The 26,704-nt window shown below is 51.5% G+C and overlaps 10 protein-coding genes across 10 annotated transcripts; 5 read left to right on the top strand and 5 right to left on the bottom strand.

The window, feature by feature from the left end:
* Window positions 1-907: 907 nt before the first annotated feature.
* Window positions 908-2,506, top strand: Z518_04707 (uncharacterized protein; the record flags this gene model as incomplete). Its single annotated transcript, XM_013418413.1, has 2 exons — window positions 908-2,218; window positions 2,276-2,506. The coding sequence occupies 2 exons, from the start codon at window positions 908-910 to the stop codon at window positions 2,504-2,506; spliced, it is 1,542 nt and encodes a 513-aa protein (XP_013273867.1).
* A 1,640-nt stretch (window positions 2,507-4,146) lies between these two features.
* Window positions 4,147-5,509, top strand: Z518_04706 (uncharacterized protein; the record flags this gene model as incomplete). Its single annotated transcript, XM_013418412.1, has 6 exons — window positions 4,147-4,379; window positions 4,469-4,602; window positions 4,652-4,807; window positions 4,885-5,085; window positions 5,278-5,403; window positions 5,457-5,509. The coding sequence occupies 6 exons, from the start codon at window positions 4,147-4,149 to the stop codon at window positions 5,507-5,509; spliced, it is 903 nt and encodes a 300-aa protein (XP_013273866.1).
* A 1,459-nt stretch (window positions 5,510-6,968) lies between these two features.
* On the top strand, window positions 6,969-9,010 carry Z518_04705 (uncharacterized protein; the record flags this gene model as incomplete). The annotated part of the gene is made up of 5 exons (XM_013418411.1): window positions 6,969-7,031; window positions 7,102-7,209; window positions 7,267-7,598; window positions 7,651-8,555; window positions 8,625-9,010. 5 exons carry the CDS (start codon window positions 6,969-6,971, stop codon window positions 9,008-9,010), a joined length of 1,794 nt encoding a protein of 597 aa, XP_013273865.1.
* A 2,074-nt stretch (window positions 9,011-11,084) lies between these two features.
* Window positions 11,085-11,980, top strand: Z518_04704 (uncharacterized protein; the record flags this gene model as incomplete). The annotated part of the gene is made up of 2 exons (XM_013418410.1): window positions 11,085-11,419; window positions 11,476-11,980. 2 exons carry the CDS (start codon window positions 11,085-11,087, stop codon window positions 11,978-11,980), a joined length of 840 nt encoding a protein of 279 aa, XP_013273864.1.
* Window positions 11,981-12,522: 542 nt separating this feature from the next.
* On the bottom strand, window positions 12,523-14,336 carry Z518_04703 (uncharacterized protein; the record flags this gene model as incomplete). The annotated part of the gene is made up of 2 exons (XM_013418409.1): window positions 12,523-13,109; window positions 13,178-14,336. 2 exons carry the CDS (start codon window positions 14,334-14,336, stop codon window positions 12,523-12,525), a joined length of 1,746 nt encoding a protein of 581 aa, XP_013273863.1.
* Window positions 14,337-15,691: 1,355 nt separating this feature from the next.
* Window positions 15,692-19,149, bottom strand: Z518_04702 (uncharacterized protein; the record flags this gene model as incomplete). Its single annotated transcript, XM_013418408.1, has 2 exons — window positions 15,692-18,935; window positions 18,983-19,149. 2 exons carry the CDS (start codon window positions 19,147-19,149, stop codon window positions 15,692-15,694), a joined length of 3,411 nt encoding a protein of 1,136 aa, XP_013273862.1.
* An 895-nt stretch (window positions 19,150-20,044) lies between these two features.
* Z518_04701 (uncharacterized protein) lies at window positions 20,045-21,240 on the bottom strand (the record flags this gene model as incomplete). Its single annotated transcript, XM_013418407.1, has 4 exons — window positions 20,045-20,241; window positions 20,312-20,353; window positions 20,408-21,076; window positions 21,135-21,240. The coding sequence occupies 4 exons, from the start codon at window positions 21,238-21,240 to the stop codon at window positions 20,045-20,047; spliced, it is 1,014 nt and encodes a 337-aa protein (XP_013273861.1).
* Window positions 21,241-21,930: 690 nt separating this feature from the next.
* On the top strand, window positions 21,931-23,309 carry Z518_04700 (uncharacterized protein; the record flags this gene model as incomplete). Its single annotated transcript, XM_013418406.1, has 6 exons — window positions 21,931-22,123; window positions 22,209-22,298; window positions 22,365-22,622; window positions 22,681-22,931; window positions 23,007-23,188; window positions 23,249-23,309. 6 exons carry the CDS (start codon window positions 21,931-21,933, stop codon window positions 23,307-23,309), a joined length of 1,035 nt encoding a protein of 344 aa, XP_013273860.1.
* Window positions 23,310-23,341: 32 nt separating this feature from the next.
* Window positions 23,342-24,307, bottom strand: Z518_04699 (uncharacterized protein; the record flags this gene model as incomplete). Its single annotated transcript, XM_013418405.1, has 1 exon — window positions 23,342-24,307. One exon carries the CDS (start codon window positions 24,305-24,307, stop codon window positions 23,342-23,344), a length of 966 nt encoding a protein of 321 aa, XP_013273859.1.
* A 520-nt stretch (window positions 24,308-24,827) lies between these two features.
* On the bottom strand, window positions 24,828-25,939 carry Z518_04698 (uncharacterized protein; the record flags this gene model as incomplete). The annotated part of the gene is made up of 4 exons (XM_013418404.1): window positions 24,828-24,896; window positions 24,955-25,061; window positions 25,112-25,811; window positions 25,895-25,939. 4 exons carry the CDS (start codon window positions 25,937-25,939, stop codon window positions 24,828-24,830), a joined length of 921 nt encoding a protein of 306 aa, XP_013273858.1.
* Between the last annotated feature and the right edge of the window lie 765 nt (window positions 25,940-26,704).

The raw sequence follows: 26,704 nt of genomic DNA, 5'->3' as shown, positions 1-26,704 counted from the left end.
GTCATCACGGTGAGCGAGGGAATTCGTTCTTGGGGAAGGTGGCCGCCCAAGCGGCCAACCCTTACCGTAACTTTTTTAGAGCCTGAAGCAGGAAGCACGAAGCCTGAAAGCCTGACCGGAAGAACGAACCACTGATAAAACTGCATGGCACGGACACCTCAAAACTCAGCTACAGTGGCCAGACCTCCTCTCGCGCTCGCACTGGCAACGCAGCCTTACAGGCTAAAAGCCTTGTCCACTTTCTAACTTCTGCGAGGAACCTGACTTGCTACCGCTGCAACTGCTGGCATTCCCCTCCTCATCCCATCGTTCTCATTATTCCTCTTCTCACCCCTCCCACCATTTTTTTTTCTTTTCCTTCTCCCACTGAACTCTAAGAATCACTTGCACCTTTCCACTCCCAAATTCTTATCAGCCTTTCCCTCACCAGAGATCTTGTCCTCTCTCTCGTACCAGCTCGGCTTTGTGTCTTGCAACTGCCCCCTCACACGAGCGCGAGCTTGCAGCCCAAACGCAGCTATCTATCGAAGATTCTTCTTATTTCTCCTGCCTTGTTCCCCCTCCATTCACGTTTGCCTCTCCGAAACCAACGGCAGCCGCCTTGGCAAGTCTCGCAACAATTTCCAACAGCTCACCAGCTGCCGACACCACGCCCAACACCACCTCCTAGCTGTTCATCTCTTCATCAATATCTCCATCATCATCATCGTCGTCGTCGTCGCCTGCCATCAATCACCACAACGCCCCCCTCCCATCGCCCTAGCAAAATAATGGTCCATTGCATTTGAGGCCCTTCGGTGCCCTTGGTCTCAGAAGCCTTGCTTTGCCTCGTCGCCACACCGACGCCTCGTCTTCGCTCAACTCCGCCTCTCACCCATCAAAGTTCACCCACTTTTGCATCCCCCAGATGGCCACCGATTCTAACATCAACATCACCACGGCGTCTCTGAGAGGCAGCCCTTCGGATCGCATCATCAAACCTCGTCCCCGCAAGGATTCACTCCAGTCGATCTCGGGTTCCGACACACATCCCGGTCGAGTTGTGAAGCCTCGTGCGCGAAAATCCCCGGGCTCCGGAGCCAAGAGATCCGAACCTGCTAAGCGTAAATTCATCTGTTCATTTTCCCATTATGGTTGCGACGTGGCGTTGAGTTCCAAGAATGAATGGAAACGCCATGTCTCTATCCAACATCTACAGTTGGGCTTCTATCGCTGTGATGTCGGTTCGTGCAATCCCGACTTGAATCCTAACGTTCCGGGTCACAAGCGAGTCTACAATGACTTCAACCGCAAGGACCTTTTCACTCAGCATCATCGGCGCATGCACAAACCGGAATCTGGTCCTGGTTCGGCTCCATTCCCATCCAACAATGCAGACGCCAAGGATTGGAGAGCCTTCGAGGACAGTTTGGAAGAAGTCCGCAACCGATGCTGGATGGAGAAGAGAAAACCTCCCCAACGAAGCACTTGTGGTTTCTGTGGCCGAGTCTTTGAAGGTGAAGGGAGCTGGAACGAACGCATGGAGCATGTTGGAGGTCATTTCTCCCGTGACATTGTAGAGGCCAAGGAAGAGAGGGAGGACGAAGATCTCACGAATTGGGCTCTCCAAGAAGGCATTATCAGAGATGCCGGCAATGGTCGTCATGTTCTCGTGGATCAGCCTCCATCGAGCGAGAGACCCTATCAAACCCGAGACGCCCCGCCCCGAGATCGAGATATCACCATGACGGATCCCCCCAGCTCCGATGGGGCCTCACACGATCACGAACAGTCCCCGTCCCTGAGTGCCTCATCGAGAAACAGAGATTCAGAGAGAGATTACTATCAGAAAGTCGAAAGCCCTCGGGAATCACGGCGCCTCAGCAATGCGTTGCCGCCGAGTGCTAATGGCACTCCTCGCGCTCCGTCCGCCCCCTTGCTGCAGCATGTCCCTCCTGGGGGACCAACAATTGCTCCATCTCCTTCCAGTACTTCCGCTGCGCCCGTCCTTGCTCCAGCTCCGTCACCTAGATCTGCTCAAGCTCAACTTCAGCCTCCACCAACCCCTCCGGAGCGACGAGGTTACAATCTGGCACCACCCCCTTTGCAGCCAAAACAATCACCTGGATCAGCTTCTGCTCCGGCCGATTCTGGAAGTGGGGACAGACTCGAGGATTTGATCAACCAATTGATTCGACCCAAACCACCCAAGACTCATCGACGCTTGACATGGAAGTGTGTAAGTTGAGAGCCCCTTATGCCCTCCATCGAGCGCAATACTGATCCATCGTTGCAGGATTGTGCTTTGGAAATGTCGGTCGACATTGACGATGCAGATAGACAGGCGATTGAAAGCCTTCAGGACATCAGCATCATCTGTAGTAAGACATCCAACCCCTATCTCAAAGTGGCCAAGACTGGAAAATACCATGTTGTTGCTTGTGACGAACTTGCTGGCTACATCTGGAGAAATTCAAAACAACCAGTGGAACAGCACAGTCGAGCTAGCGAGATGACGGTCAGTTAGACGATGGTCGTTGCTTCTTCTGCATCGGGAAGTCACGTTACCAAACCGATATGAGATATCGCACGTTTCGAGAGATGTACGTTCCGACGAATTTTGTCAATACGTCGTTTCTTCATCCAACTGGAAGGCGTGCTCAACCGAGATCATACGTTACCGGAGTCGATGGCGCTATCTATCCGGATCCACCGAGAGCTCATCAAGGCCATCATGGAAAATTGGTTCGCGTGGAAACGATAACGAAAAGATATGATGCTGTTCCTGTCTGGTTTGATTGCTAGGGAAAGAGGGATGGAAAACATGGAGACAATGGCCTCAGGGCTGCTGGAGAATTACAACTACAGGTTTTATGTCTATAGGATGTTATGGAGTTGGGGAAGGATGTCAGCGTTCATTCAATTTTTTTTTTTTTATTTTCCCAGCTTGAGCAACAAATAGTCACACAGCGTTAGGTAGCTCTCTTCACATGCTCCCGGGTGGATTACCAAGCTGTACTTAGGTGCTTGCACGGGGCACTTTACGACGATTTTTACCCCGCCCAACATGTCAGAACGAAAAAAATTTCTGCTCTTTTCTCCCTCTCGACGGTGCCGTATTGTCTCCATCCTAGACTCGAGCAGAGATGAGAGGAAGAGTGTGGAAATAGTCTGTTCTGGACAGTCCTGCACGGGACGGCACCCCAGACTCTTCCCGTTGCTCTAGAAGCAGATTCATGGTTCTACGAACAAGAAACAGAAGCTCGGTTATCAAATACCTTTTGCTTTTAAGGGGGATGTGGGAAGCGGGGCACCGGTGCTTATACCTAAAGGAGGGATAGCCTCGTTAATTTGCCGCGTGGGCAGGTTGTCTTTCCGCACCGGCCGCCAGGCACCAATTTCTCTGTTGGACGGTGGACACCGGATGAGGACATCAAGTCAATCCCTTCTGGACCACAATCAATCATCCTTTGGGCCATGGGGCTCGTTCTGTATGGCTTATTGCTGCATTGCATGATCAGGGCATGCACGTAGTTGATCGTGGTCGCTAACTACTGTGCTGGCTAGTACAGTACCTCGCAGGGTCGGAGAGAGGCCATCTGTCCACCTGTATTCCTTTCCTCCTACTGGGCGAGATATCCCTTCTGGCGCCCGCCCAGTTCTGCCCTCTGGGTGGCTACCCTTCTCAATGTGGTCACTCAATCTGGTCCGTGGTCTAGGTTCTCAGCCCGGGGGTTTTCTGCCTCTCTCCATCTCTGCATGCAGGCCAAAAATGCTTTCGAACCTTGGGTGGTTCCTCTCGAGCTTTCCTGACCACACACTCTACCACGTTCTCACCCTGCCATGGCACCTCTTGAACAAATCCCTCCATTCCCTTCAGACTGATATTGATGGCGAACATGGCTGTCTCCATATCATGTCGCTCTTTAACGGGACCTCTTTATGGGCTCTTATCCTCCCGATTCGCCATCTGGAGCCTGCGTTTGCATCTCACTCTGGATCATGGCTACAAGTGAGACTTTCTTTTGCTGTGTCACCGCCTATTATCCTCCATCCTCCTCGACCGTGACATAGCTAGGTTAGGTCGATCACTCGCCTGGACTGGTCTCTGAAAAGCCTTTCCGAGCGGTCAAACCCTGACATAATCTAATCGGTGGACCAGTGGCCATGTCGGGCCAACCCAATTTTTTCGACAGCACCGACTGGCCCCTGCAGCCATCACCACGACAAGGAAGTCTGTCTTCACTCAGCCCTGCTTCAGAGACTGCTAGTATACACTTTTCCAACATCCCACTCCCACCGACTCCCACTGCTTCTCGCCCTGCGAGCGACAAGAGTAGACTGTCTAGTTGTACATCCGACCACACGGCGAACGTCCCACTGAGCAAACCGGTTCACATGTATGTCGCCCATATACTTGGGGTTCTTTGTTTCAGACCACCTGCTCTATCAGCACATTTATTGACCGGGTTTTTGGGGAAACAAACAGCTCTTTCAGTAAGGGAAGCAAATTGTTCAAGTTGAGATATTCGCAAATCGAACTTCGAAAAGATGCGGCGGGAAACTTGAAAAGAATCGAATTGAGCGAGCCTTCGGGGATTCAAAGCGCTCTGATCCATTCTTGTCAGTTGGGACCATGCTCGTGAGGAAAGATGCATACTGATCCTCGCAGTTCCTGGCACCCGAACGCCGATTCCCCATCTTGAACAACCGGTGACGTCGAGTCAGAGTCACATATCGAGAGTATCTTTTCTTGAAGAACAAAACGTGCAGACCGCGTCGACCCTATTCCAAGCACAGCCACAGTATACATTTGAGACATGGGAAGGTATGGGTTGGGCTGACCACCACGACTGATCTCAAATTCTGCGCGTCAATCTATCGTACTAACTCACCTCCCATTAGATTGTGTTCATTTTCAAGAATGTCTCCTTGACCAAACCGTCGTCTTTACCGCCGGGATCGCAGAAGCAAAGTCCAAAGGCCGGGGGGAAGAATGTATCAGCCAGAATTTGCGCATCCTACGTGCCCGGAATGGACGACAGATCATATTGTTCTTTGCCAATTCTCAGCGAAAGGAAAAGAAGCGATACATTTCCATTCCTCGTGAGTACCTACGGAGCAACCAGCAACGCCGGTGCAACGAATCGGTGCGCAATCGGACGAGGATGTCATCAGATATCCATGAGGCTCGTCCGCCTGATCATCATGGGTGTCTCCTCGTCCGATGAGGTCACTTATTCGAAATGGCTCGCTGGATGCTGAGTTTATGGACGACCCTTGCTGACGAGGGCGCAGTGGATTGCATCGACCGTCTTGAGCAGAGCAAAAAATCTGGACGACCTATGACACTTTCATTACGACCGAACTTCGAGCTGTTAGCGCAATTGAAGTCCCTTCATATTTCTTTTCTCGATGATAATGGTAAGCGAATACCCCCGACTACGTCCCAATGGAGTGACTGATTTCACGTCCAGACCAAAAGAGGTTTTTTGGCCTTTTATGTCAAGGAGTTGGCTTCCAAGGATGAATGAGCGTATATTTCTAGAGATCACGATGCATCAAATAGTGTTATGTGAGCGTGTGAGCGTATGAGCGTATGAGCGAGTATTTGGATACCCGTGGAGATGTCCATTGGTCCTGAGTTAGCCATCGGTCTGAACCATGCCACTGGGGAATCTGGACCCCAATACAAAGAATGACATCGTCTGGAAAACCCGGCGGAGAAAGTCTGACATAAGAGCCTCCCCCCTAACGGCCCAGATAATGGGACATAAACGTGGGCGGATGAATGGTGCCATCCTCGTCAGACAATACCGCCACGACTGAGGGGTGGGGGGGTTTCGCAGCGAGCAAAGCGGTTCTCACTTGGAAGGATACCTCGCCGATTACTGGTTGAATCAGTGATCTCGCAATAGGGAAATGTCGACATGAGGCACGCAATGCGCTCGCTACAATCGGATGATTGTTCTTGGGCACGGACGCATACTTTTCTGATCCCGATTATCCAGGTCAGGATCAAGCTTGGCCAAGGCATCGAGATCGAAAGAGGCGTTCGATCTTTTTGTTATCTTAGCAATTCTTTGCCATCTCTTCTGCTGCATATCTTGTCCTCATGCTATGCTAGGGATACCTAATGGAAACCAAAAAGGTTTCAAGAGGTGGTAAGCGTGGCGCTGGACGATGACCGTTCTTAGCCAAGACTATGCATTCTAAACAGAATGGCTGGGGACTGGAAACCGGCAGGAGGCATTTATTGCAACTCGAGACCCCGGGGGATTAGAGCTGCACGTGGGAGAAATTCCAAGACATGAATGGGTGGAGGTGCCGAAATGGCCCTCGATCCTACAATGACCATTAGACGAAACACCCCTGGTTCGTCACGGCTTTTCTCTTTCACACCTGGCGATCCACCAGTCATGGCCCGAAGATGCTGGGCATGGGCCGGACCTGGTGGACGCGATGCCTGCTAAATCGCAACAAGCCTACGGAGGGCTAGTGCATGCGCATGAGAAGTCTTTTTCGGATATCTCTCGTGATAGTACTATAACTCCTATCTAACGCTTTGCGGAGGGGAGAGGGGAGGAGGCTGGTCTGTATGATACCCTGGGTGGTTCCATGCTCGATCTCTCACTCCCTTTCAAGAAGTTCGAGAAACGAGAAATGACACCCGAGGAGGGGGATGGAAAAGAAGACTCGCCTAGGCGGTGGCACACTATTGTAAAGTATTGCAACTCAAGTATTTTACGTCCGACTCCGCCCCAACCACCAAAAGAAAATTCAGGTACCATCTGCAAACTCATCCATTTATTCCCTCTTCCACATCCCCATCTTCTATTTGCTCCCGTTTTCCATTTTTTCTGCAACCGCACAAAGGTCCCCCTGTGGCTTATCATTCCTGCACATTATTAATCCTTCTCAGGATGGACCGTTGAACAAACTTTAAACCCCTCTCTTTTGGCCCCATTTGTTACCCGTGAACTAGCAAGATGGGACGATGGCGTGGACGTCTGTACGCGACTGATCGAGCCCGAGACTTTGAGCATGAGCGAGTAAGTCGCCGTGACCTGGAACATTATTTATTGACTTGAAGGATCATATCCTGATCGCTGTCGGACTTAGGACCGCCATGTTCGTGTGCGTCAGATATACGAGACGATCGACCGACAGCCCTACCAATGGGTGGTGGTCCTCGTCGCCGGAGTGGGATTCTTACTCGATGGATTCTCCGTAGGACTTTGATCTATTTCATTGAGGACCGGATCATGTCGACTGACATCTTTGTAGTTATTCACCGGCAATATCGCTCTTCCTATGATTGCCTACGTCTACTGGAAGGAAGAAAGCTCATCGTACCGTACGACATGCATCAACATCGCCACCCTCGCCGGGACCTTGCTGGGACAAGTCACCTTTGGATTCATGGCGGATAAAATGGGCCGGAAGAAGATGTACGGTATTGAACTGGTTTTGCTCATCGGCTCCACTCTGGGGGTGGTCATGAGCTCGCAAGGCTACGATGGGAGCATGAGCGTATTCGCATGGTTGATTTGGTGGAGAATAATGGTCGGCATTGGTGTGGGAGCAGACTATCCCTTGAGCGCCGTTATCACCGCCGAGTCAGGAATCCTGTCATCACGTCGTCGAAGTGGTTCGCTGACCGGTCAATAGATTCGCCCCGACAAAGCATCGCGCCCGTATGATGGCCAGCGTGTTCTTCATGCAACCCCTTGGACAGATCGCTGGAAACTTGGTCTCACTTATTGTCGTCAGTATCTCGCGAAAATCCGACAGCAGCGATCTACAACGGTCCGTGGACATTATGTGGAGATGGATTATCGGGATCGGGGTCGTCCCCGGCGTGGTAGCCTTGGTGTTTCGATTTGCCATTCCCGAAACCCCCCGATTTCTCCTCGACATCGAAGACGACCCTGTCAAAGCCGAGTTTGACGCCACCCAATTATTCGGCGAATCTTCCTTGGGTAGTGAGATGGAAGAGAACGTGTGGTGTGATTCTCTGGAAGGGTCCAATTTGTCCAACCGGTCACTGGATGAGAGTTCTACGGCCAGGCCGTCTTGGACCATCACTCCGGCGCCGTTGACCACCCTCAATTCGTCGTGGCAGCTCTCCCAAGCCGACATCAAGCAATACTTCTGGACGGAAGGAAATTGGAAGACCCTCGCGGCCACATCTATGTGTTGGCTCCTCCTGGACTTTGGATTCTACGGAATCGGCCTCTCGAGCCCTCAGTTTCTCGCGAAGACATGGGGATCATTGGATATTCATGGCCCCAGCCCGCCGTGGAAGACCACGGACGACCCGAATGTCTCCATCTATTCGATGTTCTTTGATACTTCGGTGCAAGCGCTGGTGATCCTCAATACGGGAAGCTTCGCAGGAGGAGTCCTGTGGATTTTGTGCGCGAATCGGTTGAACCGGATCAGTCTCCAGAAATATGGCTTCTTACTGCTGGCGGCCCTGTTCATCGCGCTGGGGACCGTTTTCATTACGATTCAACAAGAAGGGGCACTGGCCATCACACTGTACGTCATTGGACAGATGGCGTTCAACTTTGGTAAGTCAACCAACGCGTCCACCGGACCATATCAATATCATTTCGCGCTGACTCGCCGACTTTCCCCAGGCCCCAACTCAACCACCTACATCATCCCCGCCGAACTGTTCCCAACCCGCTATCGAGCCACCTGCCACGGTATCTCCGCCGCGTCAGGCAAGCTCGGATCCATCCTCGTCCAAGTCTTTTCCCTCTACTACAAATTCGGCTCCTCCGACCCAGGCGACTCGCAGACAAGACGCTACGGGACAATCCTGGTCGTATTCAGTGCGTGCATGATTTTGGGCGCGATCATCACACACTTCTGGATCCCCGAGGTGCAGGAAAAGGCCAAACGCGGCTCTATCTGGGCCGGCAAGGCTAAATCCCTGGAAGAATTGGCGCTGGGTAAATGGGGCGTTCGGAGTCAGTCGGTCGTGCGGTCTCAGCACACGAGGAGTTTCGATGGACTATAAATGGATGGAACTGAATCGTTTATTTTGGATCGATGGGCGTGTTGATACTTGTCGTTTTGGCACGGCGATCCTGGAGTTTATGAAAAAATGATTTTATGCGGTCTGATCTGACAGGCAAGCATGTACGTGCGAAAACCGACACAGAAACGGGACAGAGGGTTAGAGATGGACCGATGACACAACTTTGGTCATATATGAAATTACCGAACCCACCAGGGAAGAAACTCTAATTGTATCATATTTGAAAAGTGGAGGAGATGTTTGAAATGTGCTCAGGAGGTATGATTGATTGATTGATTCCTACGCCCGTGCAGGCCACTCGATCGTCTATCCCATACCCAGTTCCTGCTCAGAGGTAGGGAATGAGTTGAGTGAATGGATCAACCTGTCGGGCTTGTTATCGTCCGCAAGCAGTAGGCAATCCGAAAGCGCCATGGTAAAGCTTACCTTCGAATTTAACAGAGAGGAACAGCCGCAAATCGAATTGATGGCCCAGTGTCTACGTCCTTGCCCTTGTATCGTTGTTTGCTAAAATTTCACGATCTCGTTCGCAACTAGGCTTCACTTTCGTCTGCTTGCAGCAAACAAGCCGCAACCCTTCTAGGTACTTCCGCGACTTCTGAGAAGCGGTTTCTTTGAGTCATTGGCGGAGAGGGATTTTCTCGAGGCGCACATTTGAATCGCCATCAAACCTGACGTCAGGTCAGCTTCCTCCTGTCTGTCTTCACCCCTGATATTGCGCAAAGATACTGGCGCCATACCTTTCTCTTGCACATTCTGCGCTCATGCCTTCTCTTGCAAGTGAGACCTAGTCTATTACAGATCTATGAGCAGCTATTCACCCTGAAAGCAGGGATCGTCTGCAGACACATGACGCTGGAAGCGAGGCAATCGAGAAGCTCCAAGTTCCACCTCCAAGGCCCTGCCGACCACATGCATGTGTGACGGTAGATTTTCAAGCCACTTCTTCATGCAGGTACCCGAAGCGTCGGTAGTGTTACTCCTCTAACAGCATCTGAACTCCCGGCAAAATGTGCTCGAATACCGTCTGTTTCAGCCGGGAATGTTTCCTTCAGCTTTCCAATTAAATCGTCCACATATCTGCACCCTTTGCCGATCCCAACTGACATGATGAACCGCAAAGCCTTAGCGTTGAATGGAGAGAACCCCCGAGGTAGTGTCTACCACGGTGCAAGATTTGGCAGCATTCGTTGCTCTCGGCGTTGAGTCGTCCCAGCCATGGCTGGCTGTTGCGAAGCAAGGATTACGCTCAACAATCTCATCGAACCCGGACAGGAAATAAGAGGTACTTGAACCAATCCCTCGGGATACCAATACACCCAAGCTAACCACCCTCGCCCCCTGCGAGTCCTTGGATATCTGTGGGGCATGAGTAAGACTTTGAGTATCAATTGGCTGCTTGCTGCATCTCGGGGAACTCTAACTATTGCCTGACGTGGAACAATCTCCTCCCAGACTTCTAGTTTATTCCGCTTCGACCATTTCCAATAGAGCACACATTTTGAGCAAATAAAGAGATGAGGCTGAATGTTATTCGCCGACCCCAACCTTGTCGCCAGTTCCTGGATGACTTCAACGGCGTAATATAGACTGTCCGCTACTCTCTTTCCCGTCTATGAGTGGCCTGGCTGAGGTGATTATTTATGTACAGAATATATGTGGAATGTGTCTCGACTTATCCACAGATGACAACAACATTGGTGATACCACCTCACTCGGGAAATTTCCTCAGGCTAACACATTGATGTTGCTCCAGGTCTCCTGACCGACAAAGACAGGAAGAAGAAAGCCGTATGCAGTGAAGCCTACGACTCGTCACGGGCGACAGACGACCCTTGTCCCGAAACCCACATTCGCCAGCCTTTGGCAGATCCCCACTTTAAATCCCTATCGAGCCCCGTCCATAATGACCTCCTTTCTGAGGTAGTCTTGTGCCCATTCCGTACACAAGGGTTCCTGTGTAGTCATTTTCGTGAGACAGGAATATTGTTCGGCCGAGGATTTGATCAGGACAAACGAGCGACCGCTTTTTTCTGGAGTATAGAGTCCAACAATGGGATCTTCAGATAGTTGGACTGCCATTGTTACTGGGGGGGCGTCGGGCATCGGGGCAGCTACATCGAGAAAACTCGCCAGCCGCGGGATTAACGTCCTGGTCACAGACATTCAGACCGAACTCGGAGAAAAAATGGCCAGCGAATTAAAGTCTACCTTCAAGGTCGATGCGGCCTTCCTCCGTGTCGACGTGTCAAGGGAGGAGGATGTTCGTGCTATGGTGAATACGGTTGTGCAGAAATGGGGCCGACTGGATTATGCTGCGAACGTGGCTGGATTCTGCAAAGAGGACCGATATAACGAAGCTAATGTGTCAACGGAGGAGGTTGATAAGTATGTGTCCACTCCCTTCAGCGTGCAGCTCGGCATGAGACTGAAGACGATCAAAGACATTTCGCGGTCAACCAACGAGGGCTCTGGCTGTGCCAGAAATTCGAAGCTGCGCAGATGTTGAAACAAGAGCCCAGAGAGGTCGAACTATTCCCTAGGCCTTCATTGCCAATCAGGCCACAACGCGGGGCCATTGTCAACGTCGGTTCGACCACGGCCGTCACGGGAATGGGGTTCGCTGCCTACGCCCCAACGAAAGCGGCTTGCCTCGAGATCACTCGGAATGGTGCTTTCTTTTACAGCCCACGTGGAATTCGTTGTAACGCCGTCTGTCCTGGCGCGACTGTCACAGCCATGTCCGCGGCCAATATGGTCGACGAGGTCGTAGGCTCAGGAGACCGTCAGGCCCTAGAGAACGTCTATACGCGGCCGATCGCGCTCAAGACTATGGCATGTCCCGAAGAGCAGGCGGCCGTCATCAGCTTCTTGTTGAGTCCAGAGAGCAGCCACGTCACTGGTAACACCGTCATGGTCGATGGCGGGTTCAGCAACGTTACTTTCTAGCGAGTAAATGAAAGAAATCAAATAATAACAAAAGTAATAATTAAAAAAGGCCACTGCATATATAAGGATTTTTCTTTTTCCCGGAATCCCCCTTGGGAGGTGGGGACACCGTTGTCTTCTATCACTCCATTTGTTGGAAGGTCGATGTTGCACCTTTGTAGTAGATTGGGAACTAAGAGTTTCCTCAGCAGCGATTGATCCTCGTATGAACTTGTCGGAGTTGGGAAGACGGTCCTGGCTGGATCTACGTCGACGGTACCGAGGCATCGGTCCAAAAAAGATACGGTTACGCTGCCCTGCCCTCTACTGTTTGAGGCCAGGCCTGATCACGTTGACGAGCGATTGCGTGAATGAATGAGTCTCATTACGGGGTGCCTTTGCCTCACTGACGGTTTGAGCATCGAAACGAGCCTAGAGAGGAGACACCGGCGTATCAAAGGAACAAGCTTGATAGCTAAGTATCCAGCCTCAAGTGTAAACTACTCGCGTGGGCGACTCAGGACCCAGGGATCCGTCACATTGTGAGTAAATGCTGTGGTCTGCTAGGCTGATGCAATATGTCCCCTTTTCATTTCTACCCTAGCCACGATATCCTCTCGTTCCTTCTTCTCATAGAGCCTCGTAGCCACCTCGCCAGTCATCAGATCATCAACATTTGGAAGGAAGAGTGCGCTGATGATTCCGGCACCGCAGAACGCAATCGTTGTGTAGAATACCATTCTATACGCATCGGCATTGGCGATTTGATAGGCACGAAAGACTTTTTGAATAATGCTGGGGGTGGTGTCCGGAATTTCTTGCAGACCATTTCCAGTTGAGAATGCGGCGATGAAATCGGCCACAGTCGAAGGAGGGAGACCGGCACTTTCAACCGCCGATGCTACTTCCCTCGGTACGGTCACCGACAGACGATCTGTCAAGACCACGCTGTATATGGCTGTCGCAATGGTGGTGATTGTGAAGCGGATGGTGCCTCCAAATCCACATCCACTGCCCATTTGCTGTTGGTCGGGGAGAACCAAGGTAGTTGTGGTCAGAGAAAGGCCTTCAACATAGCCCGCTAAGAAGACACTGAGTGAGAGGAGGACACATGCACGAGTTTTGGTGTCGGGCGTACATGTCGCCATGCCTAGAAGTGACCAAAGTCAGTTAACGTGTTCTTGAGAAGCCCAGTCCAGCGCAACCGGTGTTACTTACAGGCCAAGAAAATGCCAGCAGCTGCAATGGTGACGATGCTCTGCCACTTGACCCTTTTGATGGGCTTCGCCAGAAAACCCGACAATATTTCTCCCGCCACCCATCCCGCGCCGACAATCGATGCGATCATGCCATCCGTAATCGTATCGCCAGTAGGATATATGATTGTAACCATTGACGGCCACACGACAGCAAGCGCGTAGTACAAGCTAGCGCCTAGCCCAGACAAGACAACCGCGGCGGCCCAAGGGACAGATTTGAGCAGCTGAATCGGGACGAGCGGTTCCTCCAGTTGGGCGAAGGTTTCCCATGAGACGAAAGCAACCAAAGACGCCCCGCCCGCGATCAGCGTGCCCAGGACATGTGCGGAATCCCAGGGATAGACGGTTCCCCCCCACTGTAAACCCATCAAAAAGACCAAGAGGCCGCCGGCGAACAGGACAAGGCCGACGAAGTCGAACTTTTTGGCGTATAAGAGTCTATTTCCAGACTGGTGTTTCATCTTGAAAGTGGGAGGACGGTAAAAGAGGACCCAGCACGCCAGAGCAACAGCATTATATCCGATCAGAATATAAAAGCAGGTGCGCCAGCCTGTCGGAGTATGAAGGATGGCGGAATTTGCGATGGCGGGTGAAAACGCCCCTCCAGGAGTGGCGAAGATATACATGACTGCGTTGCCCACAAATCGGTAGTTGGAAGGAATCAACTCTGCCGTGACATAGAAGTAAGAGACCTGTGTTGATGCGGCCAGACCGATCAAGGTCATGCCTGCGATCAACGCATTGATGGTCGGGGCGGTCGCAGAGACGATGCTCCCGACGACACCTAGAGCCGCACCGCCGATAAAAGTGTATCTTCTGCCGAAAATGTCTGTGAAGCGACCGACGATCGTCAGTCCCACGGCAATCATCAGCGTGTACACGATCGCCACCCAGGACAAATTAGGACTGGGACCGATGTCGTTATTGATTACGCCCAGGATGGGAGCGGCGTATGCGAAGCCTGCAATGGCACTGAGCAGACCCATTCCTATGGCAGTCATGCTTCCCAGGAATAGGCTGCTCCGAAAGTATCCCGGTGGAAGGTGATCCACGTGAACTTCTTCGATCTGGACATCTCGTGGATCTAGAGACGACGTCTTTTCTGACGTGAACTTCATTGTTTCACAAATCGGACTCTCAAGGCCGATTGCACGGAGTGAAAGTGAGGTTGAAAATCGCCTCTCATGTATCCCAAACGAGCATTTAACTAACCAGGATTGCAGCCGAGGAGAAAATCCTTCTGGAGCCAGTATTCCGAATTCCGCGATTAGCTGACAAGAAGTTCTCGACCTGGGTGTTGGAACCGGTCGTCCAACACGATTCCACAACTGTACCGCCCATGGCCTGGGCCTCACGAGCCTCACGAGGTTGGCCCACGCGGTTAAGGGTCTTTCGCAGTCAAGGAGTCCACATCCCCTTTGGTAGGATGCATAATCTCAACACGTGGTGCCGCTGTTCTGGAAACGGGGCTTGATCAAATCGCACAATTTGGTGTTTGTTAGGACGGTGGGGAATGTCGCAAGTTTAGATGGGTTCCTTGCAGTTGTGAAGTTGTTGCCCGGAAATCCGCCTTCGGTTTAGGTGGTCCTGCCGTTTCGGGCGTGGTTGCGGGCTGGGCGCGCCGCTGCTTTTCACGGCTATTTTATGCGAATTATCGCCCAAGATCAAAGCACTTGTACCTCTTGACGCCTGCGCTCGGCCGAACGTACCTTCCAGCGCTCACCCGCGAATGAAACAGAAAACAGTGAGTATCTCTGCAGAACGGCCATCATCCTAGAGAGATCCCCAGCCGCAAGTTGACGAGGACGGACTCTGACATATACACATCAGTATGCACCGTTCATGTACGCGTACGATATGGGATCTCTATTACTCACCTTGGCTGGCTCCGAGCTAAATGCCTGCAGCAGTCGTCGCGGTAGGGTTGCCACTATTTTCACAGTCGCTCTCGCGACAACACTCCTTGCCAGTCCTGTCAACGGGAGCGGGCGGTGTGGGAGCCTTGCAGTTGCTTCCTCCAAATCCTGATTCGCTCCGCAGAGAGATGTTAGTGAGCGATGGAAGGTCGCTGATTTCGCTTTCACTGTCAATGTCGTGATCTTTGTCGTATTACTCACCGTTTTCAACCTTGTCACCGTCGATTCCGCCGCTGCGGCGGGCTCTGGCAACTCGGATGCCGCGTTTGCCAGGACCGTGAGCCATTAGCTCCAAAATCTCCCGTACCGCCAGATATTCTCGAGCGGCGTTCTGGGTAGAAGGAGTTAAATCGACGAAATCCACATTACTTACAGGCTGTGCCTGTTAAGATCTCTCTGCAGTTGACCCGCCCAGTCTCGAAGGTTCCGGCGGTCTCCGTTACGGCCACGCTTCCGAGGCGTTGATCTAGCCTCTTGTCAGGTAGAATTTGCCTCGGACGAGTCTAGATAGTCTCGTGTGAGGTAATCACCAGTAAGCCGAATGCAAGAGATCTCAATCAATCTTCCCCTTGCATAAGCATATGTGTCTCCAATTGCTGAGCCGATGAGGACTCTGCACATATTTCTTGAGATTGAGGGGTTTTAAACGGCTGAAAAGCCCCTGTCTCCGTCGGGTGCTCCGCTTGTGATTGTTCATAGTGCACAGGGGCGGTCGCCAGGTCTATCGTGGACTTGGTGTTCTGGTCTTCATCTTCCGCGACCAGATCCTTGAGCATCTCGGCAATCTTGACATGACCTGCCTGTAATGCCACCTCATAAGCATTCTGTCCTTCATCAGATTTCGCGTGGACATCTGCTCCGTGGTCCAACATCATCTGCACAATGTCCGAGTAGCCCTGAGACGCAGCACTGATCAAGGGGAGCCTAAAGTTGGATGGCAGATTCACATTTGCACCATGCTTAACCAATTCGAAGACGATGGACGACATTCCTCTCTCCACGGCGACCCCGAGCGGTGTTTTACCCCATATTGAACCGGATGGGTTTATCAACACGCCATGTTCTAGCAACATCTTCACAACCGGAGGCCTGCCAGAATCCACTGCCATCTGCAAGGGTGTGACCCCTAGTCGCGAGATCTCAAGCGGACCAAGGCGCTGATGCGCCCGCCGCCGATTATGGAATTGTAAAAATTCTGCTAATGTACTATCGCTTCCGTGATGCGCCACTGCAGCAACCGCTGCTTGCAGCGTGTGATAACCAGTGCAAGCAAAGTGCATACGTAGCGTCCACAAGCACATATGTGCATCCGAGGCACAGGCATCAAACTGGTTCCAGCTGAGATTCATTGACTCCATGACGGGCTGTGCGAATCGAACCGTATCAAAATTGAACTCGAGGCCGTTGCCCAAGATAGCATGCCGACGCCCAGCGGGACGCTGGCTGGCTACGCGAATGCAGTGCCATCTTAATAAGACTTGGGTGAGATGCTCTGTTCGAAATTCGTTACTGAGGTCTGGTGGTAGCGGTTTGCGATACTGTCGCAAGTAGGCTGGATCCCAGAATCCAGAATTGACCAGATGGAAGCAGATGTTCTCCAGGACATATTTTGCGATTGTTGTCCCTAGCCATTGGGAGCCCTTGGTAACTAGATCTGGAGTCGATGTGAACAAGTCGTTGCACTGTCGCTCTGTGATGACGCAGCTCAGCTCGTCGGTAGTTATTATACGACTGCACATTTGATAGAGGCGGAAATGCCCCATAGACGAATCCATTGCCAGAGGCGATGAACGCCCGGGAAGATGGCACACACCATCGGCCATCATGAAATCCCTGACAGTTTCGTGAATGACATGAACAATCCATCTCGTTTCTACGTCACTATCCTCCTGGGTCGGCACTTGCGGATTCTTCTCCTCTGGTAATGTGTCATGCGCATAATCCTTGACACCAAGCATCACTTCTAAATCGGCTGAAGATTGAGGTCGACGACCAACGGGCACACCAGAGTCAACGACTTCGAGAAGACCTCCGGACAGTTCGGTAATGAAGAGCTGAAAGTATGAGACTTGTTCCGTTAGACATGCGAAGTCGTGCAAGGCTGCAGGGTAGCATTGTCTCATGAATTCGATGCCGAGTCGAAGCTCATCCGTGTCTAGCGGTCTGGTAGCATACAAGACGAGGTACATCAAGCTTGCAGTGTCCTCCGCCAATTCAGGATCAAGGGTCGCGAAGATGTCGCTGTAGAGCGTGCTCAACTCGTCTGGTAAATCGTGTATGACCTTTTGAATCCTGGCAATAGGAAGACCTTTGTCAGCAAGTTTGCATATCTTGTTGACAACAAGAACACCCCACAGAAATACGCCCTTGGATTTCTTCACAATAATTGGCTCTAGACAGCGGAGCGACTCTCGACGTCTCGATCTGGCCAAATGGCGGCTCACGTATAAGGCAATGTCTTCAAGGTTCATGTTATCCACCTTGATCTCGAAACCGTGCACGATGCTGATGTACGGGTAGTATCGACTAGACCAACAGATCTTCAGATTTCGGGACCCCTTCGCCATATAAACGGCAGCACATGTTTCGAATGCAGCAATGATTGCGCGGACCTCCTCATCGTTGCATTCGTCCAAAGCGTCGATAAAGATCTCCACAGGTGCTCTGGAGTTGAATTGGACCGTATCAAAGAATATATTCCGCAGTTCTGCCGAGCTCCAGATGATCCCTCGTTTCCCTGCCATCGCCCTCTTTTTCCTGAAGAGCGTTAAGAGTCGATTTCTCATAAAGAGAGATTCATTGATAAGCTGGTGAAGAAAAGTTTTGAATAATCCCTCGGCATTTCGTTCTTGCTCAGTCCCACGGGCATTGAAGAAGAAAACGAGTCGGACTGTCCCTTTTGGTTTAGGGGTTTTGGAGGCAATGTGCTTCATCAATGTGCTCTTGCCTGAGCCGGGCTTTCCTTTGACCCAAAGGAGGCCATGTGATTTATCTAGATCCTCACAATTTGCCCAGGCCTTGTAGGCGGGGTTTTGCAAGATCCAGTTACACGTGCCCGACTCGGCCCGTTCAATGATGGCTTGCCGGACGCCCATTTCTGAGAAGGACAGTGTCTCGAGGAAAGCTTCTGCGTCGGCATTTAAACCACCATCTGCCGCACCTCGTCGCGCCCAGCGTCCGAGGACACCTATAATGCTCTTACAACCTGGATGGTCTGCTGATGCGAACCGTGCCACATCTCGGTGATCTGCATGAATTGATATATTGTTGAATCCTGGAATTGTAGCGGAGGGTTGGTCGACGATTTGGACTCTGCCGAGTAGAGGCATAGTCTCGTAGAAACATGCAATCTCGATTTGTCTGTGGTCCGAGCCTCGTCGTCGAATCATGGAGAGGAAGTCATCATGTATTCGAGCCAGTACTTCAGAATTCGGCTTTAATAGTGACAAAAGGGTTACATCTGTCCTCTTCAAAATATCCAGTATCGTGACAGGGAGTTTAGCCCACGTTGCAAGCCAGCTTCCCCCGTGCGGCGTCCCGATAAATGCGATACCCCATGTACAACTTGTAATTGATTCTAAATGCATGTCTCCACTAACCTCTGAGGCACGGAGAGCATCCTTGCACAAGACGCCCCCGAGACTGTGAGCGACGAAAATGATAGGCCTCGTAGCTGACGCATGGTCTTGTCTTTCATTGACGAGGGTATTGAGCAAGTCTTTTGCGTGATGAGAGATGTCAATTTGGGCAACTTCGCCATGTTTTCGCACGACGTAAGCGTCGTATCCAAACGTCAGCACTCTTGTATCAGGTAAGAAGTTGGGCAAGATATCGCGAGGCCAACAAACTCCGGTGTGGGACTCGTCCAAGTTCGTTCTCTGTCACCGGTAAGACCGTGAACAAATACTACATCGAGAGTCGCCTCGGGAGGGTCGAACAGGACCTTGATGCCTGATGGGAAGCTTTCGAAGACAGGGGCTCTTCGCCAGTTCCTCCTCTTTCCTATTAATGCCATATTTGGACCTGAAGAGTGACAAGGAAGGCATCCCCTTAGCTGCTCAGTTTGGTGGCAAGCCCGCGGGACTCATTCTCGTCCTCTTTAGGATATCGAGCGAGAGGTGTAGGGACATGGTTCTGATGAGAGGAGGATCAGGCTCTTGAAAAGGCATTCCGATGAAGTAGCTGGGCGACAGCCGGCTATTTTACCTCTCTAAGGTTAGTGGGTAATTAGGCACCAGTGCCAAGACTCAATCACCATATAGATAGGCCTTTTTTCCCGTCCATGATTACACGAATTCTATCCGCTCATTTTGACTATAGCAAGGCCACTGCCCTAATCGAGCCCTCAATCGTGTCATCAAGAGCGCTTTCATGAGTGTTACTGGTCTTATAGCGGTGCAGCCACTTCCCCCGTCCTGGCTCTTACCATTTCCTGTGAGCTGTTATTCCTATGTCACGGAGACTACATAGAAACGAAAGACCACGTGATGTGGCTTTTCCGACGAGGCTACCCTTTGGGTGGGCTTTTTTTTCTTTTTCCACCCTTCTCATTCTCCTGTGATGTAGATCCTGGTCGGCCTCAAGCCGAGTTGATTCTGAATGAAAGGGGAAAGTAGCTAATGTCGCGCTTCTACGCAGTGATTCTCTTATCTGTCCTACTTGTTTCGTCCTAGATAGGTGGACGTGAAGCCGTGAAGCTCTTTTTAATTTGCTGCTTTACTTTTTGCAGCGGGAAAAGATTCTTTTCATCGAGTTTCAGAACCTCAGGTTCTTTCCCCCCAGGATCGTTGTGGTAACCATTGCTCCCTTACCAACGTCATCAGCCGTTCAAAATGGAAAGGAGTCCCCGTCACAGAACTTACAGGGTCAGAATATTTCCATCGGTATCTCCAAAGAAGATCCAGATCGAATCACCCCAGTTTAGGCATCCTGCCGTCTGTGAACATGGTTCTATGCTGTTGATTGAAAGATATGGTAAAAGGGAGAGGAACGATGAGGGATGGAGCTGCACCTTTTTGCCGCTCGACGTATATTTTGTTCCTTCGCTGTTTCACACCTCGTACGGCTGCTTCGAAGTCGGGGACCTTGATGCAATAGCGAGCAATTCCTGTCGCGTGCCGTGGTCAGCAGGTACTCACGTCCTATGAAAGATCCGCTCCACGTGTGGCTCTCGGTACCTCTTTGCGCCCATGTTGGCTCCAGTCCTGGGAGTTTTAGATCTGTTCATGGTTAGCCTCGGGGTTGCAGTCCTCATCTGGTTCACTCGCAAGCACCTTCTAGAGATTCAAGAAGCTCGAGGTGCATGTGACTTGGATCTCTTTTCCCGCGCAGGAAATCGCAGCGACCCCATTGGGGCCATGCCCCAAAACCCTGCTTATACTGGTTTTGAAAGTACTCGAGGCCGTCTGGCCAGCCCACTTCCGGTCGAAAGTCGACACCGTGGTCGTGTGACATTCCGAAGGACTGATAGAATTTGGTCATCTCTGCAAAGTTCAGACAGTTGACCATAAAATGCAGGAAGCTTGTCCGATCATTCGAGGGCGGTGTTGCAGCCTCGACATGCGGCGATCCTTCGATGGAGATGATCTCCAGAAAATTCCCTTCTGGATCTCGTAGCAGCGTGGTCGTTGTGGGGCCCCATTTTCGGGGAATGACCTCTGGAGCTTGGAGGATTTCCAGTGAGCTGAAGTCCCTCTGGATGCGAGCAATCTCTTTTTGAGCGTCATCGACAAGTAAGGTCAGACAGCAAGATCCTATCTGGTTGAAGACCGGTGGCCATTGCGCTTTGGAAGAGATCTTGTTCCAGCTGTAGAACCAGACATGCATGAATGGGTCGTCGGGCAGTTTCATGGCAACGCTCTGATTCAAAGCACTGCGACTCACTCCGCGGGCGGCAAACCAGGAATCCGGCAGACTTTGGCCACCCTCCACGTCCGCATCTTCTATGGCAGCCGGTCAGCGTCCTGCGTCGGTGATGGTGGATATGACCTGGTTACTTACCGTCGATGATGAAACCGACGTGTCCATATAGAGCAAGCTGTTTCTCCAAATTTGGCGTGTTCTGGTGCACAGCAAAGATCCCAACCAGGTTTTCGGCGGCGGCCATTTCTTTGTCCAAGGGTAGTGATCAAGCCCAGGAACCGAAATCTTGGGGTCGACTTTTGGTGTTCTATTCTACTAATCCTATTTGTTTGAAGTGCGTTTACCTATTGACCGGGGATTCTCCGAGGGGCCCCAAGGGATTGACAGTTTGGTAAGCTTTTTTTCTTCTAGTTAGTCGTCGTGCACGAGTCGTTCTCTTCAGGGCGGGGTGTTGCCAGTTGACTCTGAGAGTTCATCGTTGACCGAATGAAAAGCTAGGGCGGGCCTCTCACCTCTCGGCTCGAGACCCATTTCAGAGGCTACATGAAATTCTTACGAAGGGAGGCTGTGGACGCACCGTGTCTGTCGGAGATATCCACGTCTCTGGTCGAGTTTGTAGCATGATACAGGGCAGTTTAGAACCGTGGCTTCTGGCACTGTGTTGTGGAGATGGCGACCAATTAGCCGACGGATAGTCGCCACCAACGACTTCAAACTTCCCAACGTTCATAGTTTTGAATGAATCAGCGGTTCTGGGCTCGACCCAAAATAAAAGTGACAGGAACAGCTCATATTACTAGCACCAAGCGTTGCAAAAAGTAGAAGAATCGTGAACTTCAACCTTTTGGTTGGAATTTTCTGTTCCCCGTATACCCATATCGTAGTCGCCAAAGCATTCTAGCACAATACGCCTGGAAAGATTTCAAGGGCGGTCATGTCTATGAAAGCAGCACTCTTTCATGGAGTCGAGGGGGGACTAGAGATCGGGACCTGTCCGATACCGACGTTGCAGGCTGGCGACATTCTCATCAAGGTCGCGGCGGCTGGCCTGTGTCACTCAGACCTGGTGACCCTGAGTGGACAACAAACACCTAAAAAGGGGTATCCGATCATCCCCGGGCACGAAGGTGAGAACTGATATCTCCCTTGAATGAGAGAAGCCACCTTTGGCCTGATGAGAGATTTTATACTTACTGCAAATCGATCATCCAGCCTCTGGGACCGTGGAAAAGGTGGGAGAAGGGGTCAAGGGGTTCAAAGTCGGTGATAAAGTTGGTTTTCTTCTCTATTACCACAACTGTGGTGAGTGACGTAACCTGGGCGTTCTGTTTTTCTTCCCCTTTCTAGTCTGATCCGTGAATTTGAAAGGGAAATGCCTCCTGTGCGCTGCGACCCCTATTGCGTGTCCCGATGGTATTCTCCAGGGTTTCAACGGGGATGGATATTTCGCCGAGTACGCCGTCGTGGATGCAAGATCTGCCATGTTGCTTCCTGAGGGTCTAGATCTGGTCGAATCCTGTCCGCTGTTCTGTGCCGGCCTGACTGCCTTTCATGCAGTGGATCAGAGTGAGTTGAAACCTGATCAGTGGATAGGGATTGTGGGTATCGGCGGGTTGGGCCATTTAGGTAAACTCCCCCCAACTAATGTGGCAGTATATGATCAACGAACTGAATGGTTTCATAGCGGTTCAGTACGCTGCAAAAATGGGCCTGAGGATTGCAGCCTTGGACATTGACGAGAGGAAACTGGCATCGGCTAAGTCGCTGGGGGCTGAGGTTACTTTTAAGGTCAAAGACCCTAAGTTCATTGATGATCTGCGCCAGATAACGGGCGGAGGAGTTGACGTTGCCGTCTGCTTGAGCGGATCGAACGCTGCTTATGACACCGCTGCGAGTATCATTAAGCCCGGCGGGACGTTGATGTGTGTTGGCATTGTAAGATTGAGCCATTCTCCCCTTCTCAGCCTAGCGATCCATCACGCAGCAGCTAATGTCAAACTGTCGCTACAGAACGAAGGACGGCTTCCCATCTACAGCGTCCCCCTTGCCAATGGACTCATCAAGGTTAAGGGTGCTTCGTCCGGGTTTCCTGGTCCTATGATGGAGAAGGCTATCCACTTCAGTGCCAAACACAACATTGTGCCACATGTGACCAAGTACCGCCTGGACGACCTTCCAGAAATGGTGAAAAAGTTGGAGGCCGGCGACTTTGATGGTAGAATGGTGGTGGTGTTTTGACTGACCCTAAGTAGGGCCAAGAGTGTCAAGAAACGCACTCCGACTACGGACAAGCCGCTGGGTACACGAGCCTGAGTCATGCCATTGATGTCTATAAGGGTACAGCTCTATGTCCACAGCTCAGGTGTATATCTATCGTCATTCGGCAAGATCGTAGTGATGAATCCCCAAGGAATGCCCAAGCCGTCGGCAGGTTCCACAATGACCATCTCGTCGTTCTCGGCAATGATTCTGACTCCTTGAGCCCTGAGATGGTTCTTGACCACAGACAAGTCCTCGACCTTCCACGTCAAGGCGTGGTAGACATCCTCCTCAGGATGTTCCCGAGTCTCGTAATCTTTTGCCGCATATGAGCCTGAATGACGCGGAGTTGCAAATTCATAGACAGCATCAGCCAGCAGAATATAGACACTGTCAGTTCCACGGAGCGTATTCCTTTCGTCATGAATCACTCTCCCGCCCAGAGTGTCCACGTACAGTCGGATTGCGCGCTCCCTGTTCCCGGTGAGGATGGTGTGGTGAGAACAGAATTGAACCTTAAGATCGCCCTTGCCGATCCGCGGCTTCAGTTCCCATGATGGGTTCTTGCGGTGGTCGTAATCGCCAATACTCTCCACGGGATAGAATTCGTAGCGAAGTCCACTGGTGGGTGCTTCGGTATAGAACAGTTTGGACTTCTTGAACGAGGCCACCGGGCACACTTGGGGATCAGAAGGCCGGTTTGCTTGGTCAGTACAGCGGATGCCCAACGTTTGGACTTTGGCGTAAATCTCGTCGATACCCTCGACACCCCAACCCAGGCCGTTCAACTGAGGCTTCTCGACCGTGGCATAGCGTTGTTCTCCATCGATGATGTATTTTCTGGGGTCGATGCAGTCGAAGAAGACATCTGCAATGGATGTAAAGATGCAGTAGTCGGTCGGGTACGTTGGGTATCTAGGATCCGGTTCCGTGTAAAGTGCGCTCCGCCATACGCTAGGGATCCCAAAGACTTTGTTGAAAAACTCGTCGGCTTCTTCTAAGCTCGGCACACGGTGGCTTGGGTGATACAACTTTACAATCCTGTAGGCCATCAAGGGCCTCTCTGTAGGGCTGAAAAGGAAAGCGGCATGTAGCAAATTGCAATTCGAACGGTACTTGAGTCATAGACGAAACTCGCTTAATTCGTAATGCTCCAGGATGGCAGAGAATAACCAAAGAGTCGGGCATCTGGATATAGCTACCGGAGATCGGGACGCCTCGAATGATGATGGGTTGTGTCGTTTGTGCACGACCACCCTCCAGCCTCCGACATGATCGTTACGAGGAACTCGATACCGAAGTGGGCCCTGACTTTCAACCCGCCGAAGCTGCAGCAATTAAGGCTCTGCATGTGCACTGAAAACAGCTCCACAAAATGGGCATGAGCAGCAATATGAATGAGGCTTCTTTACTAAGGAGATTCGGGGGCAAAAAGTGGCCTACAGCCACGGGGTCTCTGGCATGTTAAATTTTTCATTGTCCTAAGGTCCGTAGCCATGTCAAAATAATGAATCTATTTCCTACGTTTTTCCAGTATCCAGGGCCATAGCAGCACGGTTCCGCCGGTAGGTCCTAGCTGACTCGACTTAAATCTAATACAACCCGGCCGTGGATCTTTCCCGAGTGCAGATCCTCAAATGCCTGGGCTCGAAAGTCAGTCATCTCCTTCAGGGCTCTCATTCTGGCGCTGTAAGTTTACCTCTGTCAACCGGTTCATGGGTTCTATCCGGAGAGCGGGGACGACCTGGCCCAATGCAGCCGGCTTTAAGCAGTCCACGGCCATGACCCTGTTTCCCGTGACGGCACCTTGCGGGATCCGATAAGTTTATGAGTGCAGGAAGAGTCGAGCAGCTTACCTTTGATTTTCCACTGGTTGACGATGATCTTCCACGGAGCTGAATTGGGCATAGGATGAGGGTCGACCTCTGGGATCCCGACGCAAACAAGCGTGCCTGCGTAGCGCAACAAGTCCAGCGACTGATCATATGCCTTGGAGCTGGCATTGCAGACCAACACAGCGTAACAACCTCCGTCGGTGATTTGTTTGACTTTCTCTGCCAAGCTCACAGAATCATACTGAGTATAATCAATGAAATGATGACTCCCGATCTCCAGACAGAAGTCTTTCTTGGATCCGTGGTCGATGGAGACGACTCGAAGGCCAAACGCTTTTGCGTATTGAACCGCCAGATGGCCCAGGCCGCCTCCAGCGCCTGATATCCCGACCCAGTCGCCGTGTTTGCAGCTTGCCTCTAGGAGCGCCGACCACACTGTCACGCCGCCACAGAGCAGGGGTGCCGCCTCGGCCGGTGGGATTTCTTTCGGAATAGGGGTCACGTATCGGGGATCGCTGATGATGTATTGTTGAAAGGTTCCTGGCGTCTTGAACCCGGCCACTTTACGTTTCTTACATTTGTTATCAAACCCCTCCATGCACTGCGGGCACGTCAGGCAGGCTGAGGTGATCCATTTCACTCCTACCACGTCCCCGACCTGCACCTCCGTCACTCCTTCACCCAATTTCACCACGTACCCAACCCCTTCGTGACCTCCGATCTAGGTATGTCGCGCGTCATTGGTTTGTTGACCTGGGTTGACCCAAGAACGGGACGACAGATGGGTGATGAAGCTCTACTTACCTGGCCAGCTGGGGTTGGCTCTGGCATGTGTCCGTACGAATTCATTATGAACGCAAAATCCGTATGACAGACTCCAGAATGGGTCCTGGGCAAATCAAGTCAGTGAACAGAGGTATCCTAGGGCGTTGTGACGGGGCCCAAAATCCTGAATCTTACAGTCGTATCAGAATCTCGCCCCGCAAGGGCGAAGGAGTTGGCACATCGATGATCTGTGTGGCGAGCGTACCCGGGCTCGAGTAGATGATAGCTGAGGACAAACGATGACTGAGTACATGCTGCTATCAAGACACAGAAAGGTTTTTTTTTTTAAAAAAAAAAAAAAAAACATACCCTTATGGGTGGTTGGGATATCCTCCATCACGAGAAACCGACGAGTTCTGAGGAATTACAGCAGGGAAATGGAAGAAGTATGCAAGGTTTCGATCAACTGACAACCTGGGTGTTCTCACAGAGTGGCCCTGCGTGTTACTCGGGCAATATCTTGCGACTAGGATAAAAATCGCGGCTCTTAAATGATTGAGCAGGTAGACCCAGCTCACGCTGGTCTCTACAAACCATTTGTTCCCAATAGTATGAATCATCTCTTCGTGCTCGGTCTCTATGTATGTCGTCGGGACCGACAAATTTACTGTCCAATGTCCCAGCGGTGTGGGGGAGAGGGGCCAATCTTAGTTACCGCCTGTGGAGAACATCACGGGAACTAGGACGAATCCAGGGATGTTGGGTGCGTTGCCCGAGGCATTCGCACGAAAAGCTATGAGTGACATTGACCAATGTCAAAGGCTGGGGAGTCTCCCCAGTGCCCACTTG

This window comes from Rhinocladiella mackenziei (genome assembly GCF_000835555.1).
Source record: "Rhinocladiella mackenziei CBS 650.93 unplaced genomic scaffold supercont1.3, whole genome shotgun sequence".
Classification (NCBI taxonomy): Eukaryota; Fungi; Ascomycota; class Eurotiomycetes; order Chaetothyriales; family Herpotrichiellaceae; genus Rhinocladiella; species Rhinocladiella mackenziei.
The sequence above is the reverse complement of the archived record's forward strand: the minus strand, read 5'-3'. Positions and strand labels throughout refer to the sequence as shown.